Genomic DNA, 27919 nt, shown 5'->3' on the forward strand with positions numbered 1-27919 from the left:
AGTGATGGCCTGGGAAGTGACTGCAGGTCAAGATGTCCCTCAAGGCAGTGTAAATACACTCAGACCAGAATACTGTAAAGATAAGCATTCCATTAGAACACATTAGACGAGATAAGTCAGTCATCTGTTCAAGTCTGTTGTGACCTGTTCAGATTTTGTATCTCAGTAGAAGATAGTAATTCAAAATAAGTAAAATGCAAAACTCTATTACTTTTAGGGTTTTAATTCTTTGTAAATTATTCATTAATTTGTGTGCTGTGGAGTTTTTTTTTATTTAAAGAAGTGTGAAATATTTGTGTTTATAAGTATATTGTTTATATTTCTTTATGGTTTAACTCCTGGTTAACTCCTAATAAGGCTTGTGGTTCTTCTATGAAATGACCTGCATCTTTTTTCTCTCCACCAAAAGAGGCTAAAGCTGGGAAAGAAACATGAGAAAATGGGTTGATCCAACTATTGAGTCTGTCCTGAAGGGATGCTCTTTATGCAGACTGGAAGAATTTGGATTCCAGTCTCTGATCCTAACAAGGTGGAAGACTTTGCATTTCCCACCTGAATGAAGTGACAGCTTGACAAAACATCCAAAGGCAGATTCTTCTGTGGTCTCTTTGGTCACATGTAGGTCGTAGAGAAATTTACTTTGCCACCAGGTAAGGAACCCAGAGCTTTGTACCCAAAGGGCAGGAGGGTGTCTTCCTTCGTCAGTTTGGGTCTTAGACGTGCTAATCCACTCGTGTGTAGACCACACTCTGGAAATGCTAAATAATTTCTGGGTCAAGCCGAAAGATTCTGTGGAAAAGACCATGACTACAGCATGCTCAGTGTGAAGCCAGACTGTAATATTAACTGAGTTATTGCTGTGACTAGGGTAAAAGGTTCACATGACATAGCTCAAGCTGTCTTTTTATGATGAGAGAAGGTAAATCTTTACGGATACCCTTCTATTGGTGATGGTCTGCTTGCTTAGGCTTCTAGGACTTTGTTGAAGAGGAAAACCTGAGGGAGAGTGTTTAACCACTGATAACTGTGAAGGGCCTGGTGACATTCCTCTTTCCTACTTGTTTCCTTCTCTTCTAGGCAAATTCATTTCCCAGTGAGGAAGCCTGCTAATAAGATGAACAGGGTTTTTATATATTGGCAGTTTTTCTAGTCTCCCCCCCCCCCCCCAGCTTTTTAAGTTTCCCACATCAACAGTCCTGACCTCCCTGCAGGACTGTGTGAGAGAGTCTGGTGCTGTGAAGTTTGCCCCCACTTAGAGGAGTGAAACCAAGGATCTGGTGGATTCTGGACATGTTCTCAGGATGCCATGTCTTTGAAATCCCTATGAGGAGCTTTAAGGGTCATGTTGTCACCTGGGACAGGTGCATACTGTTCTCCTCAATGAAGGAGTTAGACTGTTTTCCTGCTTGTTTATGATTTCAGAGGTGGGTGTCCCAACTTTGATATCAGTCACTTTATTGCTTTAAATTCTGGATATGGCAGATTTAGTCTATCTTATCAATGAACAATATGTTCATAAATGACTTAACATAAATTATGTATCAAGTCACCCAAGCCATGCTACCTTAGCAGTCATGGAAGTGTAGCATTTTTGTAAACAGGAATTTCACTAACCCACCCCCAAACAAAATATACTGCCCCCATGTAGACTGCAACTACCACATCCCTGCTACTTAAATATGCTAATTATGTGGTTTCCCTCCCCCTGCTTATATGTACTAACTAAAATATTACACAGCCATGGAGAAAGAAACACCAGCCAGAATTATGCACAACATTTCCAGGCATCTTGGGATTGAGTTATGGGCGCTCTGGCCTTAGGGAGAGGGTAGAATCAGTCTGCAGCTGAGTGTCTTCCTGATTGCATGTCAGGCTGTATAGATAGCAACGGGGGGATAGAGTGAGCTGAAATAGGCAGTGATGCCGCTTTGGTTAGTTAGGGACTTCTATAAAATCTTAAGCAGCACACATTAAGCGTTCTTACTTGTCTCTCTAAGGGTGATGGGGTGGTTGTCTTAGTGGTTATAGACTTTGAAGTTGTTCTCTCCCTGAAGAAGGAGGGCCCACCTGTAGGGTTGCAGTAAGATTCAGCCCCCACCCCCCCTTTGGAGGCTCAAACTTTTTGCAGGAAAAATGAATCTGGCTATTTTGGGAGGATATTAACTATGAGGTCACATGCTGTCCTTGAAGCTGAAGAGCCATCTTGCAGGGTTGAACAGGATTCAGCCAAGAGGAGCAGATTGGTTCAGGAAGACCTGAGCGGACAACAGTAATGTTTAGAGTGTGGGGGTCTAAAAAACAGATATTCTAAAAAATCTATAGGTACAAGTAAATATTCCCCATAGTTTTTATCTGCATGAGTTAGTGAAGTTGTTTTTATGAATGGGATTTTCAGTAGATAGTGTACAGTGAGTTGTCCCTTAAGGAGCTGTTCATTTATAAGACTAATTGCTCTCTTGCTGTTTGGTCTTTCCTCTCTACCAGTACGTTTCCCAAGGTTTGTGCCCTTAAGACAAAGGCCTTAAAGAACTTTTTTTTTGTTTCTATTCTGGATGACTGGTCATTGAAGAGTGGCCCATTTAAGAGATTCCCTGGTAGAAGTTGTGTGTTGTGGCTGCAGGCCTTAGAATGTCTTTAACCCACAGCCCTTGAGAGATTTTTCTTCATTCTAGCAAAGTTAAATGCTTTCTGGTGTTGGCTGTTCTGTCCGCATTTAAGACCCAGGATCCTATACTCCTAGCAACCAAGGTGAAAACTGAGTAGGACAGAGTAAAAGATGATATCCCAAAGTCTTTGTGTTAGCTTTCCCTTTCTTAATCCACACCAATTAAATATCTTGTCAACAGCAGCTGGATGCTTTCTGATGGTCCATTTGTCTTAGGTTTCCCGTGTTCGGGGACAGTATATTTACCAGGAAAGAGGAATTCAGATAAATCATGTGGATCACGTCTGGGTCTTTGCCCTCAAACTTGTGGAAGTGGAGTTGAGACGAGACCTTTTGGCATTAAGATATGATGCGTGTTACATAGTCATACAAGGTGACTTTTGCTCTTAATCCTGTTGCAGGAGAGGCAGTGTGACTTTGGCGGTAGGCCACTGGCTGTGCAGAATCACTCTTACAGCCATTCATATTCCAAGGGAAAATTGTATTGTCAGACTTCCTCAGTCCTGTGCTGGTGCAGAGACTAAGGTAGATTTGTTCTTTCCAAGTCTTCCAGTAGTGGGTAGTTCAGAAATATGCATGTTTGTTTTGAAAGAGGAGGAAGTCACCACCTTATTTTGAGTGGTTCAGTATGGTAAAAACATTGATGGGGAATGGTTTATATGTGCTACTTCATCTGTCTGTTTGACTCTGCATTTCATTGCTAAAATTCAAAGAAGAAAGATTAAAATGTGTCCTCATTGCCTTCTGATATGTGAGAAGGGTGTGGTTTCAAGCGTTCAGGTTCCTTGCTGCACAGTAAACCTTCCCAGTACAGGCCAAGGCTATCCCCGTTGGTTGGGATGACAGCTAGCTTTTGTATTTTAGCTTGGCTACTTAATCAGACGTTTACTATTTTTGGATTCTCCTGGAGAAGTGTTAGAGGTAATTTAACTTGCTAGAAAAATCTTCCACTTGTATACATTCTCATGCATAGTGTATGAGTGGAGGAAGTTGCCATGCTTAGTAGGCTACATCTAGTATTACCTCAAGACACTTAGTTTGCAGGTAATACTGGTGATCTGATATTGTCATTTTCATTCGCTCCTCAATGAATGGGTTCAGATCTGATCCACTGATCTGATTCGGCCACTTTTTTTTGCAGTCTAGGATCTGACTGTTGAGCTCCTCCCTTTACCCATAATGTCCCTGATCACTGCTTTATGTCAATCTTGTTTGCTGCTCTAGCGATTCGGTGGGATTTTGCATGCTCAAACTCTGGGAGTTATTATTCAGTTGTGAGTTACATAATCTGATATTGTCAATTTTTCATCTTGTCCTCACATATGGGTCCACATCTAATCCATCTGCTCATGGCAACCAAAAAGTTTTTGGATACCTTCCCACACCCACAATGCATCTCTCCCTGTTACCTCAGATCTTGTTTGCCACTTTGCGAAGATGTGGTCCGATCAGCTAGCTCTTGGATTTTCAGATTCTATTATTATGATATATTCTCTCTCTCTTATTTTTTTCTTGTTTTTACGTAACTAGCCTTTTCGTACCTCCCCCTTGTCTCTGAAAACCTTTTTTAACAGTAACCTCTTTTCATTAGGTTACTTTCACTTTCTCTCTGTGTCTCTCCATTTTTTCCTGCTCATAACCTTTTTTTTTTTTTTTTTTAGGTTACTCCCCCCATACCACCCCCTTTACTTTTAAAGGTATTCCTAACTACTATTGTTAGTAGTTTCTCCCTTTTGTTCTCTATGTGTGTGTGTGTGTGTGTGTGTGTGTGTGTGTGTGTGTATATATATATATATATATATATATATAACTTTCCTTTTTCTGTCTTTTGGCTTTAATGTGTGTGCGTGTGTATTCTCTGCCCTTCTATTTTTTTCCTCATAGCAGAGAAGCAAGAAACTAGCAGGATTCAAAAAATGCCAAAGTACAGTCATAAAATTCCTTTCAGTGGCTCACACTCCATGGACGTGTATTGTCTAGGTCCTCTTCATCTGCAAGAAGATTGTGTGATCTGCCATACCTTCAACTACAGAGCTTTGGTTGAGAGGAAGAATAAGCTCATTTTCAGGGGGATGTTGCCATCTTCTTTTGAGGAGGCTATTTCTGGTGGTCACCCAAAGTTAGTGAAATTCTCTAAATCAAAACTGGCTCATTCAAGCCCTGCTTCTTCCGTTTCCTCCAAGAGTGGTAACAGAGGAAAGAGGCCTTCCTTGGCTATAACAGACCCTTCAACCACAAAACCTTCTGAATCTCTGACTGGGCTGGAGCCTTCGGCTCTGAACATTTCTAAACTGGATACAGCTTCTTCAGCTCAGAGTCTATCGGATTAAGATAAATCAGGTTCTTTGATGTCATATCTAGCAACAAGTCCATTTAAATCAATCATGCTACTTCCAATGAGAAGCTATTCACTAACCATCGATCCTGTTCCTTCGCGAATGCCGTCCCTATTTTTAAGTAGACCTAAATCCCATTTGATGTCCTCTTCCAATTCAAGCAGGAGCCTTACTGAAGAAGACATGGAACAAATAGTGCAGAAGATCTTGTGGGCGCAGGGCATCACTAAGTCTCCTTTGGCCTTGACCCATATGGTTCTAGGTCTATCTAAACCATCTACTCCCCCGCTTACTCCTCCTCTGACTTCAGGGAAAGCTTCTGAGTCATCGGATCCGATACACCCGGTACCTTCTAGTTCCGGTCAGAAGAGGTCTATTTCCTTGGATCAGATTTCTGCTGTTCAGAGCTCCTCAGCCTTTTTGGAGCTGGAGAGTTCCCAGAGCCGAAGCAAGCCTCACAGACCATGAGTACGCTCAACTCCTGGGCCTTTGTTGCAGTTGATGCATCTCAGGGCTTCTGCCCAGGTGAGCTCAGCACCAGCTTCTACACCGGGTGTCTTCTGGGCTGGAGTGGACCTTATCCCTCAAGCATGGCTTGTCGGAGCTGGGGGTCTTTCTTCACTCAGGACTGGGTCAGCCTTTGGGGCTTTGGAGAGGGCTATAGTTGCTGCTGCATCTAGGAAGTCACCTGCCCCCTCGGATCCACAATACCATCAATGTTCCCTGTGCACCTCTTATGACCAGGATATTTTACAGGGACAGCGGATCCTCAGGTGCCAGGATACCCATCAGGGTACCCCTGCCTCTTCCGATACCTCCCCAGAGCACCCCACTGAGGAGGTCCCTCAAAAGAGGCTTTGCAAGAGGAAGCATCTGGACTTTGTGGATGAGTCAGCCACAAAAGACACCGACCTTGGTGAGGGAGTAGGATCCCCACAGTCGTCTCCTGAGGATCTTTCCTTCGGGGAGATTTTTGAGATTCTGTAGCAGAGGTGGTTGGCAGTCCAGTAATCCTTCACCTGGGAGTCAGTGCACTTGGCAGGCTTTAGTTCGTGACCATCTACCTCCTGGGTGACTCCTCCCACCAGTGAGCTCATAGGTTTGATCTCTTGGCAGGTGTAGGAGGCCCCAGATACCATCAAATCTATCCCCCCAGAGACTGAACAAAATAATTACTGCTCCAACTGACAAGGCCTTCTGGACAAAAGGGGTTGCAGTAGATGCCATGGTCTTGGCAGTGGCAACCAAGAAGGATCTTTCAGTGGCGAGTTCAGCTGTTCATCATCCTAATAAGGATTCCAGGATGATGGGTAGATGTGAGAAAGTGAGTGTTTTCTTCAGCAACCTTTGCCTTGTCTGGTTTCCATTCCTCTGGCCTCATCTTCAGAAGGAACCGTGGATTCTGGAACCTGTATCTGGATGACCTGTCACACCCAGCAGGAATAATTCATCCCAGCCTTCACAACCTGTAACTGATGGCTTGGTTCCTCCATTTCTGTTGATTGCCAGGCAATGCATGCTCTCCTCACTGATGCATCGTATTTTGAGGTCTTCCCATAAGTCATCCACTCAAAAACGTTATAGGAGTAAATGAAAGAGGTTTGTAATTTCGGCTCAGAAGCATAATGTAAATCCTCTCACAGCTCCTTTTCACTCTGTTCTAGAGTTTTTAGCCCACCTTTTCTATAGTGGAATAGCTGCCTCTACAATTGAGGTGCAGTTAGCAGCCATTTCAGATTTTCACATTGGGAAGGATAACTTATCTCTCATTTCCCGCAGACTTTGCAAAGCTTTCAGTTGTGGCCAGTCTACATCTTGGGTTACCTCCCCTGGGTGGATGAGCTTATTGATCTTGTCTCTCTCCAGGCATGGAAGGAGCCGGATTCCATAGAGGCCATACCTAAATGTGCAGACAAGATCCTCAGTGCACCACTAGGTTGATAACGTTGGTCCAAGGGGATTCCAGTAGATGCCATTGTTGTTCTGGCAGCCGCAAAAAAGAGCAAATTGAATAGAGCTCAACTGTCCTTCCCCCAACATAGAATCTAGAGCTTTTGACAGATGTAGAAAGTGAGTATATGCATCAGCGACCTTTGCTATGCAATCGCTAAATTACCTGACACGTTTTACTAGATTACAGAGGGACTTAATAAATGAACTCTCTAACTCTACCCCTGGGTCCTTGTCAGGGGAGGATACAAAAGTTTATTCTTCTGGACTGTCCTCCCTACAATCCATAACAAAAGCATCTGAGGTTAATCTCTTGTGCAGTTGAAGGTTCCTCACGGGCCGTGGGTACAGGCATATTAATTAGGAGGTATGCCTGGATGTGCTTGTACAACTTTGCAGAGCCCTTTAAAGCATCATTCATCAGTGCTGCTTGTGATGGATCTTCCCTTTTTGGATCCACTGTCAGAGACACTTTCCCTTAGTGAGCAAGATGGAAAGACCATTTTTCTACCCTGCAAAGATCTTTCTCAAGCAATCAGTGTGGTGGTAAGAAAATGTGGTCTTTGAAATCTCAAGGGCCTTTTCAAGATTCACTCTGAGAATTTTCCCCCAGAGAAAGAGGGGGAATAATGATGATAGCGGAAGATGGCAGAAGGGGTCAATAAAATCAAGGGTCTCAAGATTCTTTCTCGCACAGACCCTTCCAGCATTCCTGAAAGTTTCCCCAACTGTTTTTCTCTGGAGACAGTCAAGGGATGCTTGGCTTTGCACCCAGAAGCCTGGGCAGCCATCACAAAAGATTGCATGTTTGCAAGAATCATATCCAGAGGATATTTTATTCCCTTTTTACAAAATTCACCGAGGATAATAAAAATTCTCTCCAGTGTTCTACCAAATCAACAGGAGCAAGCAGCTCTAGAGATTGAAAAGCTGCTAGATAAGAGTGTCATCCAAGAGGTAGAGGAACCGGTTTTTACTCAAGGTTTTTTTTAGTGCCAAAGAAAGCAGGGGACCAGAGATCGATTCTGGATCAGTTATCTAAACAAATTCACAAACAACTCCAAGTTCTTGATGGTCAAGCTTCAGTCCATTCTTCTGTTTTTAAGTAATCCAAGAAGTGTCATAGTCTGTAGAAGCAGGCAACTGGTTCAGTTAAAGAGTACTTTAAGAAAACAACAAAACAAATAGCAGAGTTGAGCGCTTTCGTTCATTCCAGAACTAACTAACTTCCAACCATGTAGTTTAGTTTAAATACATCACTCGTACAATTGACACTAACAATTCGATTGGTAGAGTTCCAGAAAGGTGACTGAATGTGCCCTATAGATCGGAAACTTTTGTTCTATCACATAAAAGTGAACAGACAATCTCGAAGACTCCTTTGCTTCCGGCTGGGAGACCATCGTTATCAATTCAGAGCCCTGCTCTTTGGTCTCACCACAACCCCCAGGGTGTTCACCAAATGTATGGCAGTGGTTGCAGTGCATCAAAGATTGCATGGATTCAGGGTATTTCCATATTTAGATGACTGGTTTCTTATCGTATCAACCAGGCATGTATTGATAACAGCCAGAGACTTTCTTCTTCAGTTGACTAGCTCTCTAGGTATCACCATAAATCTTGCAAAATCCAAACTTTGACCATTTCAAGTCATGGAGTTTATAGGGGCTCACATAGACAAAGTAGCACTCTTAACACAGATCAGAATTCTTACTTTAAAGTTACTTGTCAATCAGGTTCGGTCTCCTCATTTTCCTCCAGCCAAACTGGTCTTAAGAACCTTGGGATCGAGGGCTGCTGCAATCACATTGATACCAGCAACTCATTTTCACTTGAGGATCCTTCAGTGGACTTTACAAGTGAAATGGTCCATTCTGTACCAATCCTTACAATTTCCTGATAAAACTGTTAAGGGTATGCAAGGACTCTTTAATATGGTGGATCCAATCCAGTGAGATTTGCCAAGGTCACCTCCTTTATACTTCCTCCACCCAGTGCCACATTGACCACGGATGCCTCCCAGTTTGGATGGGGGTCATTTACCTAGGACGGACTGTTGAAGGCATTTAGATACCAGTAGAGACCAAATTGCGTATGAATGTCCTGGAGATGGGAGCGGTCCTTTAAGCATTGCAGGCCTTCCAGAGCTCTCTCCCTCTGGGGAGAATTGCTATTCAAAAGGACAATACATCACTAGTTTGGTACATCAACAAACAGGAGTGAACCAGATGTTACCCTCTTTGCTGAGAGGCAGTGAGAGGTTTGGCAATGGGCAATCTCATCCACCAACTCAGAGATGCTAGCAGACAAGGCTCAGCAGGACTGTTGTGATGCCTAACAAGCAGTCTCTCAATCAGTCAGTGGCAAACATGATCTTCCACCAGGGTTCAGCCATGCTACGACATATTTGCCTCTCCACTCAACAAGTGTAGCAGGTTCTTTGCTCTAATCTCCTCTCAGGGACAGCCACTGAGAGATGTTCTAGTCTACATTTGGCCCTCCGGTCTTCTTTATGCTTATCCATACCTACCCCTAATTCCCATGTTTCTTCAGAAAACTTTCAGGTAGAAGAGCAGAGTAATCCTCATTGCTCCCTTTTGGCCTTAGCAGATTTGGTTTCCATTCCTATGGTCTCATCTAATATGTCCTCCATGGATACTGGACCCCAGTCCAAATCTACTGTCATACCAGTCGGTCCTGACTCATCCAGGCATTCCGGGCCTCAAACTGAGCTCATGGTTTCTCCAATTCCAATGATGGCTAGACAATCAAGGCTTTTCTTTCCTGTTTGAAGACTTTTGTTTTCATCTCAGAAACCCTCTACAAGAAAGATTTATAAAAGTAAATGGAGGAGATTTTCCTTGTGGGCTCACCAGAGATTTGGATCTTTTCTCTGCTCCAATCCCTGCTGTTTTATTATTTATTTATTGGCATTGGTTGACCTGGTTAGTTTGAAGGAGCAACAGCCCTTTTTCAGCAGAGACTCTAGGAGAAAATGTGTGTGTGTATGTGTGTGTGTGTATATATATATATATATATATATATATATATCAGATTATATATTTGTATATATATATATATATATATATATATATATATATATTTGTATATACAATATATATATGATATACACACACGAGCAGATTGCATCTAGTCTAAATATTCATATTACAAAGTTCAAAAAATGTCATAGCAAGCATACAAAATAATTCAAAAATAATGTACAATATATACAACCTAAGAAGAGTGCAATCACTTTTGTACATAGAGTAGTATATAGAAAATAATTTGAGGGGTCATAGGTAAAGAAGAAAACGGAAGATTTATAGGCACATACTATATGTAAGGGGTAGAAACCCCATGTGAAAGGCCAAAAGCTAGACAGCAGTTTAGGAAGCTGAGAGTGGAGAAAAAGCAGCTGATTAATCACAGTAACAGGAAGCACAGAGGCAAAAGGCATAATATCAAAAAAACTACAGAGAGAAAAGAGAGAGAGAATACGTGGCAGAACCTGTAAGTAAAGAAAACACAGAGAAATGACTGAAAGAAACTGTAAGGAGGGAGGGAAGATATCTTGAGGATGACATGTTGAGGAAGAAGGTAATATAAAAATGGAGGTTATGTTATGAAGAGTCTTATCATAGGCAGAAAAATGGAGGATTGTGTTTTGTTGGGTCCTTACATAGGCAGGACCAGGAATTATTAAAGGTGTTCCTTAAGGGTATTTTTAAAGGGTTTAGGGTTAGTGATTTATCTGACACTTAATGGTAGTTTATTCCAGGTATTAGCTACTGAGTAACTATATAGGAGTTTGCCAATGTTTTTGTTGGGCTAATGGACTTGTAATAGGTTCTGTAGGGATCTACGGAGAGGACAGTTTGGAGTGTAAGGTTGGATTAGGGTAGAGAGAGAGGGGCATGAAGAGGATTCATGAAGGATAGTGTGTGCATGAGAAGCTGGGGAAATAATATTTGATTAGGAAATTCCAGCCACTTTAGGTTTCTTTCAGTCCAGTGGTGGCTACTATAAGGCTGGTGGCTAATCTTGCAATTTTATTGTAGGTAAGTTCCAGCTTGGCTAGGAGATTGGATTGAAGATTTGTGAGTATAGGGGCAGCATCGAGAAGTGTGGGAAATAAGAAAGCTTGTCTAAGGGAGAGTCTTGCTGTATTTGTTAGGAAATATTTGTGCCTATGTAGCAGACCCAGCTTTTGATGTGTGTCTTTAATCCAAGGCTGAGGATTTCTAACATTGCTTTTTCAAGGTGGTGCCAGTTTCTCTACTATTAATGTTTAACTGGCTGCCATTTCAAATTTTCGCTTTGGAGATAATGCCTTCCCTTTGGCATCATCTATGCTGCGTAAGGCTTTTCTTAAAGGTACTTTTGTACTTAGGCCACCAATCTAGGACCCTATACCACCTTGGGATCTTACTTTAGTTTTTCAGACTGTGATACTGTCACCCTTTGGACACTCTGCAAAAGTAGAGCTCAAGTTTCTTTCTTGGAAAACAGTTTTTCTCATAGTCATAACTTTGGCAAGGCGAGTCTCTGAACTCCAAGCACTCTCTCCAAAATTATCTTAATTAATTTTCCATAAGGACAGAGTTGCCTTACATACAAATCCATCTTTCTTACCCAAAGCTATGTCATAAGCTAACATCAGTCAGTTCACCAATTAGTCAGTTTTCTTCCCTAAATTTGAGAATAAAAGAGAATACATGCTCCATTCTTTAGATGTATATAGACAACTTCATTTCTGTTTTTATAGAACAAAGGAAATTAGGAAGACTGAACTGTTCATTTCCTTTGCCAAAAGCAGGTTGGGTACGTCTGTTTCAAAAACTACAACAGCCAAATGGATAAATGATTGCATTTCTCATGTGTATTCCTTAAAAGGTTTGACCTTGCTAAGACAACATAAATCTCATTCAGCTAGGGCAGTGGCTACATCTTCTTTTTGGTCCAGATCTTCCATTAATATTTGTGCAGCTGCCCCATGATCAAAAGTTCATATCTTTGCAACTCATAAATTGGACATCATCTCCAGGGACAAAGCTACATTTGGCTCTGCAGTACTCCGGAGCATCCTTCCATGAGGGCCACCCAAGGTTACTGTAGCTGGGGACTCTGCCCCATTTGTTGAGGAATGAAAGAAAATGACATAATATAATTAATTTATGTACTTACCATAACCATGCATCTGTGTTGTTCATTTTCATTCTTCCTCAACCTGGTGGAGTTTGCCAGGAACAACTGTTCCTGTTTGAGGCTCTGTTCTTTACTATTACATCTTTTTTCTGTCAGTGTTATGGTTGTATTACATTTTTTTAAAATATAGCTTAGAAGCAGCAAACTTGATCAGAGGTAAATCAGTGATCAGGGGCATTATTAAAGGGAGGAGCTCAAGAGTCTGATCCTAGGCTGCAAAAAAAAAAGTGGCCGAATCGGATTGGAGGATCAGATCTGAATGCATTCGTTGAGGAAGAGTGAAAATGGTCAACACAGATGCATAGTTACGGTAAGTACATAACTTAAATTTTCTCAAGTACCTGCTTGAGTTGCGTTACCAGTATTCCTCATTCAGGATGCAAGTTTCCACCAGTTTGGTGCATTTTCATTTTGTAGATGGCAGAACTTTAGCCAAGCAGTAGCACATCAAGCATTTTCTTAATGGCGTATGCATCTGCTCCCACATTTGTAGCTTCACATTTGATAAGCTTATCCATCTTCCTTTTATGTCAGACAGTTTTGAAACCTGAAGGTTCTTATTTTGGATGATTGTTTTGATGGACATGACCTCTTCTTGTAGTATCCCACAAATGCAGGCCATTATTTTTAGTAATCCATTTGCTGTCCCACAAGGATCAGGTGTCCATTTGCACTAACACACAGTTCTTTCCAGAAGTGTTCCCAGAACTGTTCTTAAGTCACTGCATTCACTTCCTTATGTACTTTGATGGCAGTATCCTTGGAGTTGTCCCTTGTACTCCTTGATATGCATTGGCTGCTCAGGTTTTCATGCAGACGGTGCTATATCATCTGAAGAAGACAGACTGATTGCTTGTCTGCTTTGCTTTTGGAAAGGAAGGTCTGGCTGTGTGCTAAGCAAACCCTGACCAAGTAGATTGCGAACAGCTTTGTAATTTCCTTCAAGACTGCTAACTCTCCATTTCAAATGCTGTCAAAAGCCACTCCACTAAGTGGTCTAGCTGTTGGTGATGGTGCTTTAAAATGTGTCTTTTGTGAACATTTGTGCCATTGCTGTTTGGTTGTCTCTGCATACATTTACCAGGCATCATTGCCTGACCTGTGATTCTGGGACTCTGGCTACTTTTGACACCATGTTGCTGCTGGGTTCTACCATCCCAGGGAGGTTTAAATTTGTATTTCATGGGGTTATTTCCACTGCTAACCTTGGCCTTTAAAGCCAGATGTAAAGTATTTACTCATGTATCACTTAATCTGGCATCGAGGACTCAGAATTTCTTATTTATTGACATTTAATTACCAGGAATGTCCAACTGGGTAGTAACCCATTTTCAGAGGAAGCCCAGGGAGAAAACCCCCAAAGTATTACAAAACATTTTAAGATCAATAATTTTACAATCTTCAGAAATATTACAGAAAACAACAGTTTAAATAAATATACCAAATTAGATATAAAAACATTGGTTAAGCATTGATACAAGTTATATGATAATGATTTAATATTTAGAGAAATTTTAGCTAGTTTATACAGAAGTAATACAAGCAGGAACTCCAATATGAAGTGAGAGAAAAGCAGGCTTATAGTATAGAGAGAAGTTGACAGATGTAAGGAAGCGAGTGAAGAAGGGAGCGTAAGGGGTGTAAGGTATGAATAGGTATTTGTTCACATTTAGGGATATAGTTTATCCTGGTGATGAGCAAGAACAAAGTCAACTTTTTGCTAAGAAGTGTTTCAGAATGGTTTTGAAGGATGGGAAGGAAGATATTGAACTGGTGGATTCAGGTAAGGAGTTCCAGGCCATAGCAACATGGTACGAGTGTAGACTGTTTTGATAGGTTTATGGATAGGTAGGAGTTTTAGGTCATTAGATTGTAATAACCATCTGAGAACATAGTTGTGTAGAATGTTGTTCAGTGCTGGACAGATGGATGCTGGATAATTTTATAGGGGATAAGAAGCTGTGTATATGTTAGTTGATGTGGTAGTTACAACCAGTTTAGGTTTTAGTGCTATACATTGGTGGGTTCTGAAAGGGGTATTTGCTGCAAATTTGACAATTTTGTAATAGTATTCAAGTTTTGATTTTTTTTTTTTTTTTTTTTTTGATGCGTAGAGGTTAGTAAGAATGGGTGTGCTATAAAGAAGTATGGGAGGATATAACTAGTGGAAAGTGTAGTTTTAGTTGCCTCGGTGAGAAAGTTTTTGGCTCTGTAAAGCATCCCTAGTTTTGGATGAGTTTTTCTTATGCAGTTTTGTATATGCAAGTCGATTTTAAGATCATCAGCCAGTAATAATGCCTAATAATTTGCTATGAGAAGTAACTACAGTGGTTATATTATCAAAAGAGAGGACTTTAAATTTTGTATTTTTATGAGAGAGGGACTGGGGGACAAAGTAGTAGTTTATTGAGGCCTCTTGTGTGGCTGTATGGAGGTTATTGGTGAGAATGTTAAAAAGAAGGGGACCAAGGATAGACCCTTGTGGTACACCGGTGGTGACTAAGAAGTATGAAGAGAGGATGGATTGCCATTTTACTAACGGATACCATTTTTGATGTAAAATCCCATGTTTTAGGATGACTTTATGCCATTGAGTTATGTACCAGTTACATAAGAACACATATCCCTATAGACAGTGTTTTGTATGCTGCTTACACAATGTGTCCCAATTTTTGTTGTTAATGCTAAATTCCTGATGTTTAGCAAATAAACAGTGCAACTGGTGCCCCTCTGGCCATGACCCATATTTGCATTGCCTGTGCTGTCTCAAGGAGGAGAGACAGTTGACTACCTCCAGTGTTAGAGTTTCAGCCTGGTTGTTCAACAGCAAAATAAGATGAATTTGTGGATTTAATACTTGTCCAACAAAATGGCAGTGGTAGACAGCTGTCTCTGTGAGGAATGACAGGAGTGTTCTCCTTACAACTGCAGGCATAAATGGAGCATATATGCAGGGACAGGGCAATCACTTGAAAGTCTGAGCCTCCTGGAGGTAAATATGGTATTCAGTTTAGCTGTCCTCTGGACAGTGAAGGTGGTGAACTTGCCTTTTATTAGCAGGAGCTCGAACTGAATCATTTCACACCCTGAAGGGATTGGGGGAGGCATACCATTTGTTTCCACCCTGTGGAATACTTCACAAGGTTCTTGCATTTTTCTCTGCGTATGGGATGCCTGACTACAGCACATGGATGACCAGCTTGATCCAAGATAGCAGTTTCTTGTCATCCAGTCACAACTGTTTACAATGGAGTCTTCTCCTGTGACCATCTCTCACATGGGACAGGTAATCTCAACTGAGTTTGGCTAGGATTATAAAGACCCTAGTGTTCGTTAGCCTACTGTAAACATAACCTTCCTGATCATCCAGAACCAAGGCTTGTGTCTTCAAACTTGGCCATCAAGATGATATTTGACATCTGGAAGCTGGTGTCAGTGGGGTGGAAAAGTATTGTTAGGAAGTTCAGTATGAATCCTGTACCAGGCTATGCAGAGACCTTCCTAACCTCACCTTGCACTGTAGTAGCTAGCATGTGATCCATTACCAGTGTCATGATCTTCCTAAGGCAGTTTGTCATGTACATGCTCCCATGTGAGCTCGTGTTCATAGGTAGTAGTAGTGGTAGTCCTTCACACTCCATGTGTTTTGATTTGGAGATTCTCAAGATGCTTATCTCGGAGTTGGATGAGTCCACTACTGTTTGTATTTTTGGGTAATACTCTTTTGGAGACTCACTCGAGTTGGTGAGGACATTTGAACAGGCCTTGGGCTACCATCTTTTCCCTATAAGAATGACTAGTGAGGAAGCCCCAATGGTCTTGGGGTATTTGCCTTCAGAGCCATTCTTTTATAATGCCATCAAAGAAACCTCAATGTACTTTTATGTTGCTGTGTTGAACCCTAAAAATGCTGATGCCCTTTGTAAGACTTCACAAGCCACACCCTCAGTGAGCAGAGCCGTTCACCAAACATCCTAATTCTGACTCATTTATGGTCTGTTGGATATTGCATATGTCCGTAAGACCTCAGCATTTTGCTATTTTAAGACTGGACACCTGCCAGAGTCTAGATTGCTGGGCAATTTTGACAAGAAGTTGTATTTCTTTGCCTCTTAAGTGTAGGCAGCAGTGAAGACATACTATGTCCCATGGTACAAGGTGGTCTTATATATACATTCCTGCCATTCCAGATAAGTTGACATCTAAGTGAAGAGTTCACTGAGGAAAGGCTAAAACATTTTTATCATTCTGTGGTGGCCAAAAAGGTTTTGATTCCAGACTTTAAGGGCCCTAGCGGTATGGAAAACCTTTCTGATTCTATTCAGTGTGTCACCACCGTTTCTTGTGACAAAAGGCTTCACCTCAGAGCCTGGTTCTGTTGAAGATCTTGTAATCCTAAAATAGTTGTCTGTCAGGGTCTTAAAGGGGATATGGCTGCAGGTAATTCTTAGATTCAGTAGACCTGTGCATCCAAATGGAAATGGATTTCACTACATGATACCACCATGGCCACTTAATTTGCCTGTATGTTGGCATTTCTTGGGTATATTTGTGATTTGGGCTTCACTTATTACCCAGTCAGCTTGTTTGTGTTTGATATTTCTGCATGTCATGATCTTATGGAGGGCAAGATTGTGACCCAACAAAGGCTGATCAAGAAGTTCTTTAACTTACTTTATGGCAGTTGAAGAATTATTTCAGTATCTGCGCACAAGGTCAAAACAAAGTGCACCACCATACATCGGCTTGGTCACACTATTTAAAAATTATAAGACTAGAGTCTACACCAACAGATAGATAAAATTTGATGTAGGGAAAATGTATTACTCAATGGCTACCTCATTTCTGTAACAGACTTTCCCTGCAAGTTAACTCATTCAAAGCTTGAGCATATACTTCCAGTTAACACCCATAGCTCCTTATGGCATGCAATTTTTTTTTCCGGTCTGGCTTCTTTAACTAATTGACTTGCCAGTGAATAATAGGCAGTATTAGAAAGGGGCAGTAAGTAAGTAAGAAAAACCTGTATTAAGATTGTTAACCTAAAGTGTCAAGTAGTAGAGAAATTAATATCCTCCCCCTTTACACCCCCAATAGAACTCTCAGATCCGGGCATCAAAATCTAATTGCTATCCCCAAACCCAAAAGTACAGCAGGCCAACTTGTCCTCGCTGTATCTCTAGGCAAAAAATGGAATTCCCTTCCTCCCTGTCTAAGAACCATCCCAAACTTAGAAAACTTCAAAACTCAGCTTTCCAAACACCTGGCCACAAAATGGAAATGCAATTGCCACCATCCAACCTAATCTTCCTTAGTCCATTCCCCTGGGGGGTTTTCCCACTCTGGTTCCTAAGCCCTCAACAACTCTCCTGCAGCTATACTCCTGGGGGTTTTCCTCCTTAAGTTCCTAAGACCTCAGTAACTCCTCTTCTGCTATGATCCCACGAGCATTTTCTAAGCTCCCCCTTCTCCATTAGCTATCAATAACTATCAATACAATAACAATAGCTATTGATAACCTCAGTAACTCTCCTTCAGCTATGCTCCCATGAGCATTCTCTTTGCTCTACTTTCTCTATTAGCTGCTTATTTCTTATGGTTCAACATTGTAAATATTGTATATAGCTTTCCATTACTAATTTCTTTTCTGAAATTGTGCATGTATAGTGTATCCTCATTTTACTTAAAAGTATGTATATAAAACATCTTCTCGCCTAATATCTGAGTGTGCACACTAAAGAAAATATATAAACAGTTAAGTCCACACTCAGTGCTTTTCTGGTTATTATGCATATTTTCAAGGTACTTACTTGTAACTGTTTCCATGTTATGTAAGACAGACATCCGTATATTTCTGTACCTTGTCTGTATAATGTATCTTGGAGCTTTTATCCCCGGGCCTCTGCTGAAAACAGGTCACCCATGTATGATTGAGTACAATGCCCCACTCACCAAAAGGATAAAGGGTCTCAAACATCTGTCCTATGCTGCCCGACTGAAAGAACTCCAGCTCTATTCAAACCCAGATTTGATGAATATGCTTCACCTCAAAATCTAGATGGACATGCTGAGATTACCTCAGTGTCAGTATAGTTCCCAGTATGAACCTATGAACCTATGAACTCTGACCCAGTGGACTTCCCCGGTAATCAAACTGGAAATAAATAATTAAGTAATCACTATTTGCCACTTAGTATTCATATTTATGTTCATATTTTTATAATTGAGCAATCTACATACCATTGAGAGGTATGGTATGAAATGCCAGGTTGGGAGACAGGAAAATATGCCATCAGTGTCCATTCCATATCACACTGTACTTGAAATACTGCTAGCTGTTTGTTAGTAATTATGAAGATAAGCAATATTTCTCATGTACTTAATACTTAAAAAAACAAGTAACTTACAAACTATTGCATGGCATCAGGTGACACCATAAATGTTATTGGAGAAAACTATCATTGATTACACTAAGTTGCACATCTTGAGAGATATTCAGGGTTCTTGCTATCTTAATCATGATTTTTGTTCAGGCCACCACTGGATCAAAAGGATGGGAAAATGCTCTAAAATGTACTTCAGAGCATCTGTAACCTATGGTTTTGGGAGCTTTGCTGCCCCCAGACCTCAGGCTTGATTAAGTTGTTACACAGTTACTACTATGATGTCTTGGACAGGGAAGATTAACTATTCTAACAAGTGGGAGTATCTCCTCCATTGCCTAGATGTACATGGTCAGCTCAGGCTTTACCTTCAAAATACTAAAGCTAAGAACTTCAGAAGGAACTTGACAGCTGTTTGTCTCATATGCTTCCAAACAAAGTTTCAATAGTAGCATTGAAAAGCTGGTTATTTGTATTGGACAATGTAAAACATGGCAAAAAGGATCATAGGAGATTACTAGGCTGTCAACTCAGAGGTCATTTCAAGCCTAGCCATTTCATCCCAATGTAATGCCATAGAAATGTTAGTTATTACCAAAGATTGCATTTAGTAATAACCGCCCATGTCCAGGAGGGTTGTGGGTGCTATTCCCGGGAAGAATTTACGATACCAGTTCTTTTTGAACAGTGTCATAGAGGTGCTCTGTTTCACATGAATAAGTAGGCTATTCCAAAGGTGCAACAGTTACTGAGAGATAAATCTGTCCCTCCAGCATGTCCTATTTAAGTCACAGGCCATATTTAGGTCTCTGGAATGAGTGACCCTAGTCCCGTTTGATTTATGGATATGCAACAAATTCATTAGGTTTGTGTCTGAGATTGCTCTGTAAGCCAGGCATAAGTTTCCCCAAGAAGTCTGTATGATACAGAGTAAAGTGACAGGGACTTTAGTTGGTCTGTGTACAGCACATGCTGGTGTGCCTTGATCTTCTTTGTTAGAAACTTCTGAGGTCTCTCCAGTTGCTGTACATGCTTTGTACAGTACATGCCGAATGGAGCGTTATACTCAATTATGGGCCATATTTGTGCTGAGTATAGAGGGGTAATAACCTCCTTTGCTCTCAAGATGATGCTTTAACTAATCAAGTGTGCTACATAGAAAGCCTTCCTTACTACAGTAGACACATGGTAGTCGGTTAAGGTCGCGGTCGACTGTGAACCCAAGTCCCTTAGCACTTTGTGTGTACTTAGTCATTGTTCTTGATTTAATAGTGAGAAGGGACATTGTTTGTTCCGAAGGGAATGTTAATGCATTTCTTTGTGTTCAGTTTGAGACTGTGACTAAGACGCCAGTTGTTGGTCTGCGTAAGACCCTCCTGGTGTATACTGACATCATTTGGGTTTTAGTAATTGCACCCAGTTTGCAGTTGTCTGCAAACTTGGTCAGCCACAACCCCTTAGTTTTGACCTGAAATGGTGCATGGCACTGCTTGCAACAAAAGAGACTGGCTCTTCGATTTGCCAGTAAGTACTTTCTTGTCAGGGTACCAGTGTATCAGTTAGGCCACAGGATTAAGGTTATTGGCTGTTAATTAGCTGCTTCCTGTTGTGTAGGGTTTGATTTTGTTAGCTTACATTTGCCTGCCTATTAATTTTGAGCAAGTCACTTAATCAGACATTGCTGTGGGACAAGTGGAAAATCAAACTTAGCTCCTCGGTGAGCTCCTTGACCATTTGTCTGGTTACCACCTCTGAATCGATCAAGCTTTTCAAAGTGAACCTAAAATGCGTTTTAATGGAATAGTAGCCACCTCTTAGTCTTTCTTCCATAATGCTTCTATTGATGATTAGTGCACAACTGCTAAATGCAGATTGCTTGGGCACCTATGCAAAACACTATAAGCTCTGTGGAATCCATAGCTCTCAACCTCCCATCTCCAAAATGAGGAACACTAGCCCTCATAATGTGAAACAAATGGGTAAAATGTAGAACAGGTGCTAATGGCTTACTAACCGCTTTAACTACTGAGGTCATATGATGGTTAAAATGTGATGGATTTACTTATAAAAAAGATCTTTTAATGAATTACTATGATGTATTTCTATTTATCATGAATATCAGTTAAAAACTTCCTAACACTGAATGTATGACAGACCCTTTCAATGTGGAACGTCGAGGAACATGTACTTTTTAAGACCCCAAATGAGGTACGTTCCTTGTAATGAGGTACACTTGAGAGGTATGGTGGAATCTCCAGTTCTCACTTGGATGTTAGAGTTGCTGCCATCTAACGTATTCTTTCCTGTGACTACACAGGTTGTTTCCTGGGTTTTCTGTCCTTGACAGTTAAGGTGGATGAACAAGACCATGACAGGAGAATTTATGTACTTTCTGTAACAATAGATTAGCATGATCATAGTTCATCCTGCTTTATACTTCCTGCCTACCTTCTCCCAACATGGTAACAAGTATGAATTTTATAGCTTTTCTGTGTGAGCTGTGTGTGTTCAAAGCAGACTGCTGTAGAAGGTGGAAAGTAATGGGTTATGGGTAAGGGTAGGAGCTGAATCGTAGACATTTTGCATCATTGTCAAGGTGATTGAAAGCTGAAGCTACAGGCATGATAGTAGAGTCTGAACCAGGAATACAAACTGTGACCAGGCAGTTCTGTCAGTATGGTAAATGCTTTCATTTCCTACATGATCACTTAATGTGTATGTGAGGACCTTCATTGATTTGTTAGGTATACCTTCATCCACCTGTGGTTTTCCTCCAGTTGCTACTGCTGTTTTGCATTCACAATGGCTTGGGAAAGTTTATTTCCTTATATCAGTGTTTTAATTGTGCAGTTTCAAATCTGTGGTGGTGGTTCTTTATTTGATGGAAATTGCTTTGTTTACAAGGGTATAAGCTGGTGGGTTCTGAGAGTGTTTTTTAGTTATGCTGGTGGTATATATAATTTTGCTGAAAAATACTAGATTTCAATTGATAAAGAGAAGATGCCCTAAGTTGGGCCAATCAGAAAGGGTCCTGTCATAGATCAGTTTGCTACATTAAGAATGTGTCTAATTTCTATTAAAGGAGCCCCATTTTTTCTTCAAAGTTGCATCTCATCTGAACCATGTTGTTGATCTAACTTGTATCATTAAAATTTCTGAACATTGTTGCCGGGTACCATTCATTTTTTTTTCAGTGAAGTAAATTCTGTGCGTCTTTTTTGTATGTATGACAGCTCTGGTACTTGGCTGACAATGTTGGACAGTGAAATGAGTCATTCCTTGTAAATATTCCTTTGACTGCCACAATATTCACTTGCATACTAAGAATTTGTGTAGCCAGGCTGAAACTCCTAAACATTAAATGTCTATTTATAGTTATTTTTACTGTTTAACAAAGTTTGATGTTGATACTCTTTGCTGTGATTGAACATGCAACCTTTTAAAGATGATTTTTGTATCATAAAGTGTGAGGGGAAGCCTACTGTATTTAATATTTTGCACTGAGCCCTCTGAGTAGTAATTTTATTCTGCATTGTTTGTTTTATGTGGACGTTAAACCAAATTGTTTTTGTTAGGAACCTCAGTCACTGTATGATGAAGTAAAGACGATTCTGATTTCAAAACTCGATAGAACTGCTTCTCCTACAGCCATTAAGAAGTACATTGATGATGAAATGGCAAGGTACGTGCTCTGAATAGATAATGTAATTTATTTTCTGCACCTTGCAAAACAGCTTTAGCGTTGATGATCTAATTATTTTTGCAGACTTCCTGATAGACTGTCTGTGACATGGCCTGAGGGGGATGAGTTGAAATTCAGTGAGTCAAGACCAGCCGGAATGCCTATAGGTACCCATTTTTTTCTTCTTTTTAACTTTGTTAGAATCTGTTAGTTTTTCCTTTCTTGTCTTATCTTCAGTACATCTTCAAGATTATCTCTACTAGTCATACTGTATGAACAGCCATCAGCAGCAGCTGTTTGTCTCCCTTGGTGTGTAATCATCCTACTGTACATTTTTGCATTCAAGTAATCCAAACCATCCTTCAGGTCAAGCAGGTCTCTGCCCCCCATATCAAGCAGTAGAAATTTCAATTTTTTCTCTTGAGCACTGGGCACCCACAGACACTTGTCCTGCAGCTAAAGAGACTAAATACTAATTAATCCAAACCATCCTTCAGGTCAAGCAGGTCTCTGCCTCTCATATCAAGCAGTGGAAATTTCAATTTTTTCTCTTGAGCACTGGGCACCCACAGACACTTGTCCTGCAACTAAAGAGACTAAATACTAATGTAGGTGCTTAACTTCCAAGTGTCAACAGTAAAATACCTTACCTGCATTAACTTAAACAAATGTTAGTGAGTGTGTTAGTACATTTCTGCTGTATAGTTCCTTAGTCAAACCTCTGTACTGATGAGTACATCACCAGGACTAAACAGCTGTATATTGTTCTCCAGTTAGTGCCCCCCCCAACTAAAGTCAATTTTATTTTGAGAAATACTCAAATCTATAAAATAGCATTTCATCTCCTCTCCTGTTTCATCTGTAACTAACCCCAGTTTAATTCTATATCCTTTTAAGAATGTCAGGGTAAAATTAGATAATGTCTACACTTGCCTTGGTTTTATAGTATAAAGTAGAGTGACTGTGCAAAGTAGCATACCTTTTCATAAGGTTCAATGAGTGGTTTCTATTCCTTTTGCACTTCACAATGAGTGTCTGCAGAGTTCATTTAACCAGTAGCTAGCCTTCTCCTTCCCTGTAGTCTTTACCTCCTCCCTCCTCTAGCTCTTGTTCTGTATTGGATAGCCTGAGGTAATTTAAACCCAGAGTGCCATTTTGTTTTTTTGTTTCAAATCCAACAGCAGCTGTTTGTCTCCCTTGGTGTGTAATCATCCTACTGTAAGTTTTTGCATTTAAGGTATGCTGTATATTGTGGTTTAATTCATAATTCTTTAGTACAACAGCTTATACTATATGTTTCTGTTATTTTTAACACTGCAGGATGCCTTTAGATAATTCTGCTTAATGAACTGCTGTCACATGTGCACCTAGATATGTTCTGTTTTCCTTGTTTACTGTTAGAGCCAGAAGGGCTATTTCACATGTTGCATTTCACTGCTGTGTCTAACTGCATTGACTAGTTTTTAAATATATTGAAAGTGTATCTTGCTTAATTTAGTAGAGGACTGCTTTATATAGTTACATTTTATTTTTGTATGTTGCCATAAGAAAAGATTTTATGTTATCAGGTGCTGAAGCAGGAATAACCATTGCCTGATGTTTTTGTTATTGACTGTTGCTAAACAAAAATCCAATCTGACTGGTCACACAGTATGTGCAGCCTTAACCTAATGCTCTCTTACATTTTTCTTTCAGTAATCCAAACCATCCTTCAGGTCAAGCAGGTCTCTTCCCCCCCATATCAAGCAGTGGAAATTTCATTTTTTTCTCTGGAGCACTGGGCACCCACATACACTTGTCCTGCAACTAAAGAGACTAAATACTAATGTAGGTGCTTAACTTCAAAGTGTCTAGACAGTAAAATACCCTACCTGCATTAACTTAAACAAATGTTAGTGAGTGTATTAGTACATTTCTGTTGTATAGTCCCCCCCCCAACTAAAGTCAGTTTTCTTTTGAGAAATACTCAAATCTAAAAAAAAATAGCATTTAATTTCCTCTCCTATTTCATCTGTAACTAACCCCAGTTTAATTCTATATCCTTTTAAGAATGTCAGAAAATTATACTCTGTGCCCATAACATAGTCTATAACTTAGTGCAAACATACAGTTTAAATTAGTTAAAATTTAAGTTTAACATATTACAATTTAAGCTAACACTACATACTTAAGCCTAAAGAAACACTTGGAGTCGGTGTTAGCCCGCTTCGCTCGCCCTCGCTGCGCTCGGGCTTGCTCCGCTCCCCTCCCCTCCCTGCCCCCTGCTCTCACCTGCCCCCACTACTTCTACTTTTATTCTAATCCCTAATCACCTGACCAGTAGTCCAACCCATAATTCCCTAACAACTAACCCAACCCACTCATCCTACCTCCCCCCCAATCCAGTTACATCCCACACTGATCCCACTCCCAACACACATTCCCAGACAACACAACTCTACCCTCACACACAACCAACCAGGAATCCTTGTTGTACTTCTCACTCAAAGTAGTATCATGTTACCCACACTCACATCCCTATCACTAGCTCTACTATCGCTAATCTTCCTAACTTCCTTACAAACAGACCTACTGCTGCACAACTACTATCACACTACCCACACTAGCCCACCCTCTCAAACCCACTCATACTTCTACACCTGCCCTACAATCGTAAATCTTACAACTACATATTACTAACAAAAATTACACCATCTCACCACACTAAGAAAAACTCTCATAGACCAAGCTCACAAACAATTAATATTAAAAAACACATACTGACACTCCTACAAACTCTGCTAACCTCTGATGACATTCACCCAAATCCAGGTCCCCTCTCAGCTAGACAAACATCTGACCTTCTAATCCTAAATCTCAACATATGAAGTATTACCAACAAACTAACAGACCTACATGTATTCATAGCCCACTACAACCCTGATATACTCGCCATTACAGAAACCTGGCTTAAACCCAGTATCCAAGATGAAGACTTTCTTCCCCCAGGGTATAATGCACTTAGATCTGATAGAACAAACAGGAAAGGAGGAGGAGTAGCCATTCTCTTTAAAAACAGCTCCTGCACACCACACCACCCACTTTTCAAAATGCTGAAGTCCTATTTTCTGTCCTATCCATAAGAAACACCAAGAAGATCAATATAATATTCTGCTACATACCTCCAAGGAACAACTCGCTCATAATAGAAGACATCCTACACTGGACAAAGGACAATCTACCTCAGGAAACAATCCTACTAGGAGACCTTAGCACTGACTGGGCAGCCTGTAACTCCAGCAGCCCCTCTACTCATATCAATCTATATGGGTTCTCTTGACTAAGTAAAGAACCAACTAGAATAGATGAGAAAACAAAGAGAGAATCAATACTGGACTGGACACTAACCAACTATCCCAAACAAAACTATACAGTAGGCTGTCTCCCAGATGACTTAAGTGATCATCTCCCCACATTCCTATTCCAGAAACATTCCAATCACCCCAAACCAGTAGTCTATAAATTTGTACGAGATGACTGTAACCTTACCCCACGATACCTAAATACTGTCCTCAGCCACTGCAACTGGGAACCACTATGGACACTCGGGTTAGACCAGGCGGTAGACTACTTCATTAGTACTTTCTCTAACATCCTTAACAGTCTAGCTCCCAGCAGAAAGGTCAGAGTTAAAGCCAACTATGCACCCTGGCTAAATAGGGACACCAGAGCCTTACTAAAAGCTAGAGATAAAGCCTGGGAAATCTGGAAAACTGACAAAACCCCTAGCTCCAGACAATACTAACAACAGCTTAGAAACAAGGCCAAGGCTAAATCCAAAATAAACAAACAAAACTATTTTCTTAGCGCCCAAAGGAAATATTCAAATAGTGCACAACAATTCTGGCATGCCATTAACTCCCTACTAAAGCCAGGCAAAACCACAACCCCAGCACCCATCTCTACTAACAATACCCTAGACATAGCTTCTCAATTTAATAACCATTTTACTAAATTCATCTTAGCCCTGTCCAGTCAAATAACCAAAAACCGTCTACCTCAGTCACAACCTAACCTATCCCACACCACCCCCTCTTTCAGCCTATCACCAGTGCCCACCTCAACTATCAAAAAACTCGTCCTAAAACTAAAGCCAACCACACTAGCAGCTGATAACATACCTGCTGCATACCTAAAAATGGCTAGTAACTCCCTGTCATATCCTGTCTCCATCCTTATCAACCGCTCCATACTAGAATCCTACATACCCAAACTCTGGAAAGTATCTCGCATCATTCCTCTCCATAAAGGAGGTAATTCTTATGAATTCTCCAACTACCGACCTATTGCCATCCTTTGCCCCTTATCCAGAATTCTTGAGAAATGCATCCACTTGCAAGTGATGACATCTCTTAACACACACAATCTACTATCTACCACACAACACGGTTTCTGTCCACATCACAGCACTACCACAGCCCTTCTGTCCTTCACTAATTATATAAACCTTCACAGGAATGTTAACAAATATGTATCAGCCATTTTCCTAGACCTCTCAAAAGCATTTGATATGGTCTCCCACACCATTCTACTAGACTCACTAACATCATTATCCTTCACCTCCTCTACTATAGCTTGGTTCAGAAGATACTTGTCTGACAGGCAACAATCAGTCCAGTGGAAAGGAACTCTGTCTACACAACTTCCAACCACCATACGAGTCCCACAGGGCTCTATACTGGGCCCGCTATGTTCTCTATTTTCACAAATAACCTCAAATACTCTGTACAACATGCCACACTCATACAATATGTGGATGATTCAACCCTGATCTGCTCCGCCTCATCTCCCACGACCCTACATACACTCACTCAAGATACCTTTATCTCAGTAGAAAAATGGATATCGGGTATTCAACTAATTCTAAATCCCAAAAAGACAAAACTGCTACTATTTACCCCTAATAGATAAAAAAAAAACCTGTCCTTTACCATAACATCTAAGGACGGCACCACCATCTCCCCTTCTAACCACACCAAACTTCTGGGCATTTCACATACCATAAAACTAGTACACAAAAAACTAGGCTCCCTATACAGGCATAAGTCCTTTCTCTCACAAAAAGCAAGAGTCACTCTTGCACAAAGCCACCTCCTCTCAACTCTATTATACGCAGCACCAATCTTTACCCACATCAGACAATGTGACCTAGACAAACTAGAATCATGCTACAATATAATAGCCAAGTTTGCTACTAACTCAACTATAGAACCCATCACTGTGCTGCACTAAAATAACTAAAATGGCTTGAGATACCACAGCTACTTAACTATCACCAGCTGGGCACAGCCTACAATATTCTCAAATATCCTGAAAAAAACCCCTCATTATCCAGTCTACTTACTATCTATACTGCAAACCGGTACCTAAGATCCAGTGAAAAATCTCTCCTGTCCATCACCAAGGCTAACAATAATGCAGGGAAAGCGCTCTACTCCCACACCGTTGTCAGAAATTGGAACTTTTTTCCCCTATCCATGTCCACTGCCCCCTCCACATCCATATTCAAAAACTCCCTCAACTCGCACCTTCTTAGTACCTGGTTATGCCCTTGTATCACATAACCCTACCCATACTAATATTAACTCCCCAAATTCCTCTCTGATCACATGCTGGAGCTCTGATCTCCTGTAGGCTTGATCATCTGAAAGGGTAC

At 40.7% G+C, this 27919-nt stretch overlaps 1 protein-coding gene across 1 annotated transcript in view; it reads left to right on the forward strand.

The window, feature by feature from the left end:
- The window catches only part of SMCHD1 (structural maintenance of chromosomes flexible hinge domain containing 1), a 3546415-nt gene that overhangs the window by 1042565 nt on the left and 2475931 nt on the right, over positions 1-27919 (forward strand). The window contains exons 15-16 of the mRNA XM_044065561.1: positions 22118-22224; positions 22309-22391. Of these exons, the coding sequence (XP_043921496.1) occupies positions 22118-22224; positions 22309-22391 (190 nt within the window). The remainder of the gene's footprint in view (positions 1-22117; positions 22225-22308; positions 22392-27919) is intronic.

The sequence above is a fragment of the Protopterus annectens genome, chromosome 3.part0 (genome assembly GCF_019279795.1).
Source record: "Protopterus annectens isolate FY-2018-M chromosome 3.part0, PAN1.0, whole genome shotgun sequence".
Classification (NCBI taxonomy): Eukaryota; Metazoa; Chordata; order Ceratodontiformes; family Protopteridae; genus Protopterus; species Protopterus annectens.